The following is a 9,479-nucleotide window of genomic DNA, read 5'->3' as shown; positions in this document are numbered from 1 at the left end:
CGCGAGGAGCCGCGCGCGCGCAGCGGCTCCTACGCTTGAACCGGAAGCCTCTCTGACGTCGCAACGTCAGAGGGAAGGCTTCCGGGATGGGACGCGCGAGGAGCCGCGCGCAGCGGCTCCTACGCTTGAACCGGAAGCCTCTCTGACGTCGCAACGTCAGAGGGAAGGCTTCCGGGAATGAGGCGCGGGACGCGCGCGGGGCTTTGCGCCCTGAAGGCTGTGAGGAAGAGGGCGCCGGGCCGAAGGAAACGCCGGGGCCGGCGTAAAACGGCCAGGCGAGAAGGTGAGGCGCAGCACGGAGGGCGGGAGACAGCAAAGGTAGGGGGGAATGATTTGTAGTTTGGAATTTCCATCTGTTGTACACTGTTCAGGAAGAAATGCATTTGTTTCTTTTGCTCTGGGGTTGTTCTGCATACAGAGCCTTGACTCTTAGGCTTTCTTTGTTTATAGATTAGTACTTTTAGTTTTTGGTCCCGCATTTGCCTAGGGGTTATCTGTGTTCTGGTAGGAATGAATGTAGAGAAGCATACAGTCTGCTTTATCTAGTTTAATTTTGTAAGTTATGTTCTTTGCTAGTGTTGTTGTGTTTGTTTGACTCTTCGCTTGTTCTATCCTTTGTTTTGGGGGTATTTTTTTTTTGGGGGGGGGAGGCCTTGCTTTCTATCTTTCAGGGCTTGTCGGAGCACAGGGCACTCTGTTTGCAAGGTATTTTAGTCAATTTTGTCTGGGCCAACCCCGGTGCCGCAGGGTGGTGCTTTTGCCTTTTTGCTGGTCTTTCATGTTGTCTGTTCCTCAATTTCTGATTTCCTGTTCAGGTGCTTTTGTCTCTAATATAGCTTTTGGGGTGGTCACTGCTCCTTACACCCGTTTGCATGGCTATGGTCATGTCGGGGACAGTGGAACTGTGGATTCTGCGTGGGGGATGGGATGGGGGGAGTTGGGGGATTTGTTGTGTATTTCTTGAACAGATTTGTACCTTCCTTGCTATGTTTTCTCGTTTATTTGTTCAATAAAAATTGATTTCATGTAATTTTGTAGGTTAACCATTATGTGTTGTTAATAAGATTATATTGTGTGTGTGTATATGTTGGCAGGAAGAGTAAACCTTAAGGCCCAAATTCTGTAACCCGCGCCTAACGTTAGGCACCTATTTCGGAGGCGCCCAACTAGATAGGCGCCTATCTAAATTGATTAAAAGCTCAATTAAGCTTTTTAATCTGCACTGATTGAAACATAGGCACCTATCAAGAAAGCGCAATTCTGTAACAAGGTGCCTCTAAAAATTGAGGCAGCCTTCAAAAAAAGAGGCGCTATGCACGTTGGGCGTGGGCGTGGCTGCATGTTAGGTGCTTTGTTGCAGAATCACTTCTCTTAAGTGTGCTTAAGCGCTTAGCTAGGCGCCTAACTTGTAGTTGTGCCTGGAGCTGGCCTATTTCTTGGCCTCCAAAATAGGTTCCGTTCAGCGTGATTCATTAAACAGCCCCCAATTTTACTTGAATAACGCTGAACAGTGCCTAATTAGGCGCCTAACTTTTGGGCGCTTCTTATAGAATTTGCCCTTAAGTACTTCATACCTACTGCTTTTATCCTTTCTGGTTTTCCTGTGCGGTTGGAACCATTTTAAAATATGTTTATATTATGAAGAGGGCCCAGTGTTCTTGTTTGCCTAGCAGTCACCAAAAGGTTAATCCTACCCTAGCCATTGTTTCAACCCCTGTACCGCTCTTGTGCTGTGCGTTTTATCCCTTACATGCATTTTCAGGGGCAAAAACATTTCCCAGTCTCTCCTGCTCCTTTGGTGCTGTGCTTTAAAAGGCAGTCTCAATTGTCAGCACAGACCAGCACTAATGGTTACTCTGCAGTAAAACTGCCAGCGTCCTAATAGATCCCAGTAAGAAAGCCTTTCCCATATGGCCACTTCAAGAAGTGTCTACACTACAGTGTCCTAGATAGGACATTATCATTTCAAGCTGGCAAATGGAATAAATGCCTAAGTGAGTTTATCTTAAATGCATTTTCTTACCAAACTTTTAGAAAAACAGTTAAAGCTTATCTCTTTGATAAATTTGTATAATTTCATATCTTTGTTGATGTACCTTTGAATTGTTCTCTGTAATATCACTGTCTGTATGCAGTCTCTTATTGTAAAGCGCTCTGAACTATTTTGTGGTACTGCGGTATATAAAAATAAAGTTATTATTATTATTAATTGTTGCTAGACCTGGATAATTAAAAATACAGGTATTAAAGTGCCAATATACTCTGCAACAGAGTGGCCCACTGGAAAATTATCTTAAAAAATTTGACATGGGATGTAACTTCTCTTGTTGACATGACAGGTTAACAAATTAAAAGTGCCCAGGTTGATACAAACGCCACTTGCACTTTTACCTACAGGCTTTGTACCTATATCAAAAGCAAAACTATGTATGTAATTTTGCTTTGATCAATAAAGGTCTAATGAAGATTTTTCCCAAAGAGATTTGAACCTGTTTATCTGCAGGTCATTTCTTTTTTGTTAGAGAACAAGATATATAATTTAATTCATTTATTTATTTTAAAAATTTCTATTCCGCTTAACAATCAAAGCGGATTATAATTTACATACACAAAAAAAGAGAAATCAGTGCCATAGACTCATTAACAAATTAAACATACGTTCAATTTCAGCATCATCAGGGATTACCAGTTTAAAAGAAATCCTTAACAAAGAAGTGAGTTTTAAAGGTTAAAAAAACCCAACAAAACTCTTAAGATATCGGTCCTGTTATTGAAATTGCTGTTTTCCATGGTTTTTTTTATAATGCACTCCATGCTTCATGCTCAACCTCGTAGCAGACTTGGATCTCAATAAACGAGAAGGTGGATATTATCTTATAAACTGCATCAGGTACCATGGCGCCTTTCCATAATTTTGTAGCGTAAGCATTTAAACTATGGGCAGTGGTTCCCGAGCCTGGTCCTGGAGGCACCTCAGCCAGTCGGGTTGTCAGGATATCCATAATGAATATTCATACATGCAAATCTCTTTCATGAATATTCGTTGTGGATATCCTGAAAACCTGATTGCCTGGGAGTGCCTCCAGGACCAGGCTTGGGAGCCACTGACTATGGATGTTGTTAAATTCTCTAATCTAATCTAATCTTCTATCTGTGCGTCGCTCATACTTATGCAGGCTCAAGGCGACTTAAAGAGAGGAAAGAGGGGCGAGGAGGGAGATGGGCAGGAGGAAGGGAGGTCGGGGAAGGAAGTGGAATGGGGGGAAGGAGGGTACAGGAGATTAACCCCCTGATTTACTAAGGTGCGCTATGCATTTTAGCACATGTTTAGCGTGCGCTAACTGCTAACACGTCCATAGACTAACATGCATGTGTTAGCATTTAGCGTGCGCTAAAACGCTTAGCGCACCTTTGTAAAAGGAGCCCTAAGTGTCGAATAGATGGGTTTTCCACCTTCTTTTCTCTGCAGGAATACTTCAAACATTATGCAAATATAATATGCACTGCCGAAAACATGCATTGTGGTCAAGCAATACTCAAAGATTATTTTCATAGGTAAAACACCATTTTACTTGTGGAAATCCTGTTACTTATTGCCCTCACTATTATTGTTGGGGACTATGTTTGTTTTTCCGATTCTAAGAACTAGTTATGCCAAGTGGGTCTCTCACATTCTGTGCCCGAAAACTCTGAAAAGCTTCTGAAAGTAGGAACATTGCACCATCTACTGGTAAAAAATCGACATGTTGGATTACTGCTGCCAAAAGAAAGGGAAGAAGAAAGACCACTTTAGAAAAAAGTGAAAGCAGGCACTCCTCTCATTCTCTACAGATGGCATAAAGTTAGGTGCCAGAATGACAAGTTCTAGGTGCAAATTCTTTTATCAGCAATTCTGCGTGTAATTGCCATGATAGAATACGGGTGCAAGGCCTCAAGTGGGGGAGTGGCCTAGTGGTTGGAGCAGCTGCCTCAGCGCCCTGGGGTTGTGAGTTTGATTCCCATTGCAGCTCCTTGTGGGCCACTTAACACTTCATTGCCCCAGGTACAAAATAAGTACTTGTCTAAAATAGGCAAACCACTTATACTTTTATATTGACTGTTGAATTGTGGAGCATCTCAAGACTCTGCCTAGGGCTATTAGTTGCTGTCTGGCCCTAGGCTCTTTGAAGGATGAACTACATCTCCTCTTCTGCTTCTCCAAATTCCCACATCTTGAAACCATTTGACTTGATTGAATGAGAGAGAGATTACTACTAGTTTGATACATTTGTGTTACATTTTTCACAATGTATGAAAGGACATTGGTTAATAACATCACACATATAACAATAACATCACAGATACAGTATTTTTGACTTATCATATGAATAGCTGTTTGTCAAAAATTGTCTTCACGATAGGTCCCGTGACCCCTGCTTTTTTCTTTCTCTGCTCCTGATGCAACTCAGATCTGTCTACAAGAGCTGTTTTCCCTGCCCTATAGACTATAAGGGTAATAAAGGTGAATGAAAACAGATGGTACTTTGGGGCTCATTTGGGACCGTTTTCTATTTGCTTATTTTTTTAAAGTGTAGGAAATGAAAACTTGAATGCATATCCTTATTAAAACTATTCTGTTAAACAATGAAATGCCTCTGCCTTTTTTTTTTTTTTTTTTTTAATAATTTATATTCTGCATATCCTACAATTCTATGCAGATTACAATTTATTCAGGTACTCAAGCATTTTTCCCCAACTGTCCCACGGGGCTCCCACTCCCTGAGGCAATGGGGATTAAGTGACTTGCCAAGGGTCACAAGGAGTAGCGCGGGATTCAAACCCATAACCTCGGGGTACCGAGGCTGTAGCTCTAACCACTGCACCACACACTCCCACTCTTCCACATACCACTAAACCCTAGTTTATTTGACGAGATGTACCCCAGTCATCTTGCTTCCTGGTGTGCATGCAATGGTCCATGTTTTCAAAGGAAAAAAACCCAAATTAGCCTAAATTTCAGTTAAGCATACTAAAACATGTCTTCGCATGTAAAAAAGATCCTCTGTTGACATTATCACCAATATCTTACACTTAAACGTGCCATTAGCAGCAAAGCAGATGGCTTGTTAAGTATTATTAGTTCTCATCTGCTGTTGAAAAGAAGCAATTATTAAAGCAACAGTGCCTCCTACTTGCGGGAACAACTTAGAGTAACTGTGATTAGAAGAGAATCTATGTTTATGGAAGATTTAGGAGATATTTATTTATTTGGCTAGTTTTATATCCCGTCCTCCCCAAGGAACTCAGAACGGGTAACAAGGTTGGCATACATAATGCATAGAAAAATTATGAATTTACATTTTTACAAAACCTCCACTTAAATAATCTCTTCCTCCCCAAAACACCAACCAAGTATTCAGATCCCTGAAATGTAATGTAATCTTATTTGTACTCTAACTGTAATCTCTTTGTTATATCACACAGTAACGTACAGTCAATTTAATATCCAATTTGCAAGTTCTTCCAGAATTAATCCAGCTACCTCTCCTCCCTTGTAACAAAAAAACCAAAAACAACCAGTACTGTTGTAACTTCACTGGAAATGTCCAGTTAGCTCTTTTGTAATCCGCCTTGAACTGCAAGGTATAGGCGGAATAGAAGTCCCTAATGTAATGTAATGTAATTAATGTTAGACATACAGAGTCAAGTTTAAAATACAGTTTGGTATTTAAGTTAACATATGGTTATTTCCATTTTCCGTTAACAACCAGAGTGGATTTAGTTCAGCACAGTAATGTAGCAAGGGTGAGAGGTGCTCGGGGCAGTGGCTCCTCCAACCCCCAACCCTACACGCTCCTTCCCTGCCCCCCCCCCCCACTGCCATGTGCATGCACCGCTTCCCTTCCCCGTGCCTCTGTTCATGGCGCGAGCAACAACCCCCTCAACCTGCTGTCGCGGCTGTGTGGGCTCTCCCTCTGACATCACTTCCTAAGCGCGGGTCCAGGAAGTCACATCAGAAGAGCCGCCACAAGCGTGACAGCAGGTTGAGAGTTGCTGCTTACGCCAGGATCATTAGAAGTACGGGGAGAGTGAAGCAGCACACGCACATGGAAGTGGAGGGGAAGGGAAAGGAGCGGGACGGTGGAGAGGAGGACAGGTGCCACGCACCTACAAAGACAGCGCCCGGGGAGGACCAGCCCCTGCCCTCCCCATACTGCGCCACTGATTCAGCGCACTTTAGAATACATATAGTTTGAAGGGAGTGACTGGATTTATGGGAAGAGGTAAGTTTTTATTGCTTTCCTGAAGTTCAGAAACCCTTTGAGAAATCTGACGTGAGGAGGAACTTGGTAGGCAGTGGGAGTAGGAGCAGCTTCTGGCGTTCTAGAGTTGGAGGGCGCAACTCGGAGGTTTTTTGCAGACGTATTTCCTCCTGGGAGTGGAGTGGTCTGTTTGGGACATATGGAGGAAGTTTGGTTGATATGTAGCATTCTTTCTGATTTGAATCTTTGGTGTATAGAAAGAGTTAATTTGGAACTGTAGCCTTCTGTCCGGAGGCAAAAATTTGGTACTTCTGAAGATCTTTCCTCCTAGTGATATAAGGCACCATTTAAAGTAGAGGAGAAAGGAGACCATTCATCCACTGACTGCTTTGTAATAACTAAACAACTAAGAAGATACTACTCCCCCCAAAAAAAACACAAAAACTAAGATAATTTCAGTATAATCCCCAAGCACTGCACCCATTCTGTGCTCAGATGTTCATCAGTCTTGCTATAATATGAAATGTCTTTCTACGTACCAAAAATTAAAATATTCCAGGTTTAAATGATTTTGATGATTTAACTGCCAAAACATGAATTATAGTTCACAGCACAGAACTAGCTGCGGTCCTTGTTCATCCACACATGCATAGAAATTAAGATGCCAGCATTTCCATTTCCCTATCAGTCTTGTCTGTTTTATCCAATGTAACAAACTGTGACTTCAGCATTCTCCTATGACCTACTGCCATGAGGCAATTTTCTTTTCTATTTTTCTTGAGTTTGGTACATGAAAAGCCTTTAGGTGACTGCGATCTATCTCATTTCGTGATTGTGTAGAGACAAGTTAACATGTTCTGTAAAGATGCCTCTTTATCATATCAACCCCCTTAAAATACCCATCATTCTCACGTTGCTTCCTATCTTTTAAAATGCTTGTCCATGGCAGATGGTACAATGAATGAGGATGGCAGATACTAAAAATATAGCAATCACTTAGTTAATCTCTTGCCAAGTATGCCTCAAAATAATACAATATCTTAGCAACTATAGTATATAGAATATTCAAGGGCGATTCTGTAACTGGTCGCCCTTATTTATGGGCCACTTGTATGCATCAAAGTTCAGAAGACCAGTAGTTTAAATAGGTAACTGTAAACCTACACCCATAAGTGACAGTAGAACGACTAATCACCATTCTGCATGTAACTATAGGGAGTGTCAAGTGAACTGAACCCGAATCTATGTGTGCAGTCATAAATTTAACCACATAAAGGGTGATATTTAATAAATGCAGGTACACAAAAGGTCCCTTCATTTAGGCAACTGCTTATAGAACAATAGGGATAGTCAAAATATTGCTACAAAGAGTTGCTCAAAACTCATACTTTTTATGTATGCTGTTCTTCATCTAATTCTTCATTAAGGTAAATAATGTAGGTAAAAGTCCATCCCCCATTTAAAATGCAATTAAAAATAGTTCACTGTGAGTGGACATATTCTCTTCTTATTCTTAATGCTATTCTATCGAGTACAGTTTATCTTCACAGGCAAAGCTAAGTCTCAGGGGATGCCGGATAGGGAATGCAATTTCTGGTAATAACAGCTCACAACAGTGAATACTATCCACTTATCCTCACAATTTCCAGCTATTTTGGACTCCTTTCTGAATTAACCTTTCATATCAGAAGGAGCAATTCCACACACTAGAGACTCCGACACAATTTCATGCATAATTTATTCACTCAAGTTCAACACGAAACGCGGAGTCCTTGACTTTGTCAAGGTGGATATTGTTGGCAGACCAGTAATGGAGGAGAGAGACAATCGTACGAATGAGATGCACAACTCAACCTCTTCCCCTCTTCTGCGTGAAGACAAGAGGACGGAAACCTCCACATTCTTGCAGGGATGCACTGTAATCAGAAGAATCTAATTTAAGGACTCTCCATTTCCATATTGGAATTATGATAACAATAATACTGAAGGAGACAAATAAAACATTCTGAATTCCTTTCCAGGACTGTCCAATAGACATAAGGAATCTCGTGCAGTATCAACTCAAGCAAAATAAATGGTTATCAATGGCATCCCATAGTTAACAAAAAAAACAAAATAAGGTGTGTGTGTGGGAGGGGGGGGGGGCAACAGAGAGACATGTTAATCATTATAAAAGCAATTTCAAAAAGTTTTGAGATTCGTTAGATATTCACTAGCAAATAAACATCAAATAAAAAAATGCAAGCACTTTAGAAGCAGTATTTTTAGCATGATGTATCTGTAGGTAGAATACCTCTCGTTAGAATCGCATAAAACTTTGTGGCAATATTTTTTTTAGATTGCTTTATTACAGTGGGGCTCTTAAATAACCTTTTTTTAAAATACTAGTAAGATGGAAATTGCTTGGATTGGTCAGGTTGGCCCCTCTGGTTTGTCTCCCAATTGATTTTCCATTAGTAGTGAAAAATCTGGGGACTGCTCTTGATAGTTTGTGGGACTTGGAGGGTTGAGTTTCGCATATGGCCTTTCTTAAGCTTAGACTAGTGAGATCTTTTTCAGGCACTCTCTTCTGTAGAGTTGTCCTGAATGCAACAGCTAGGCTTGTTTGGGGAACACTTCAGAGGGTCAGTGGCTTCTCCTTCTTTTTGCAGCATTTGCCTAGTCAACAGAGGTGCCAGTTCAAAAGTTGCTGCTTACATTTAATGCTTTGTGTGTTGATGGTCCTGATTGCTACAACACCACCTGCATTCAGGTCAGGGTGTTTTGCTATTTATCCCTACCTTTTGGAAAATAACGTACTCTTGCAAGGGTATTGGAGTTTTTTTTCGATTGTGGCCCCATTTCTCTTATGAGCTTCCTTAAACACTCAGGCAAGAACTTGATTTGTGTTTGTGTTTTTGTAAAAGAATAAAGGTCTGGATTTTCCCATAATTTTTAGACTTTCTTTTTGCTGCTGTTGTTGCATATGATGGTTTCTCTGAAGCTTTGTCTGTTTGCTTTTGTTTTGTTTGTCAGGGTTTTGTATATTAATCTGGGTAAGTCCTGTTGGAATGGGGAGGACAGGCTATAAATCGTTTGATAAAAACATGATTGGCTAGATAAAATCAGAGCAAAAAATAGCATTTAAAACATACAGGACAGACAAGAAATCAGTAAAGACAAATTTTAGAAGAAAAGTCCAAATGTATTTTAACTTCTATGCATATACATCCAGAACTTACTGGAAAGAAAATCCCC

The 9,479-nt window shown here is 40.9% G+C and overlaps 2 protein-coding genes across 5 annotated transcripts in view; one reads left to right on the top strand and one right to left on the bottom strand.

Moving 5' to 3' along the window:
* Nucleotides 1-95: 95 nt before the first annotated feature.
* FRMD4B (FERM domain containing 4B) overlaps nt 96-9,479 on the top strand; it is a 451,582-nt gene continuing 442,198 nt past the window's right edge. For 3 of the 4 annotated variants that reach the window (XM_033926695.1, XM_033926694.1, XM_033926693.1), the window contains exon 1: nt 96-318. The gene's annotated coding sequence lies outside the window, so the exon portion shown is untranslated. The remainder of the gene's footprint in view (nt 319-9,479) is intronic. The other variant, XM_033926696.1, reaches the window with a different exon arrangement.
* MITF (melanocyte inducing transcription factor) overlaps nt 7,988-9,479 on the bottom strand; it is a 177,695-nt gene continuing 176,203 nt past the window's right edge. Inside the window, exon 11 of the mRNA XM_033926703.1 lies at nt 7,988-8,158. Coding sequence (XP_033782594.1) covers nt 8,024-8,158 — 135 coding nt within the window. The 3' untranslated portion in view covers nt 7,988-8,023. The remainder of the gene's footprint in view (nt 8,159-9,479) is intronic.

Source organism: Geotrypetes seraphini, chromosome 17, assembly GCF_902459505.1.
Source record: "Geotrypetes seraphini chromosome 17, aGeoSer1.1, whole genome shotgun sequence".
NCBI classification, from domain to species: Eukaryota; Metazoa; Chordata; class Amphibia; order Gymnophiona; family Dermophiidae; genus Geotrypetes; species Geotrypetes seraphini.
Note: the sequence above shows the minus strand (reverse complement) of the source record. Positions and strands in the feature narration are given on the sequence as shown.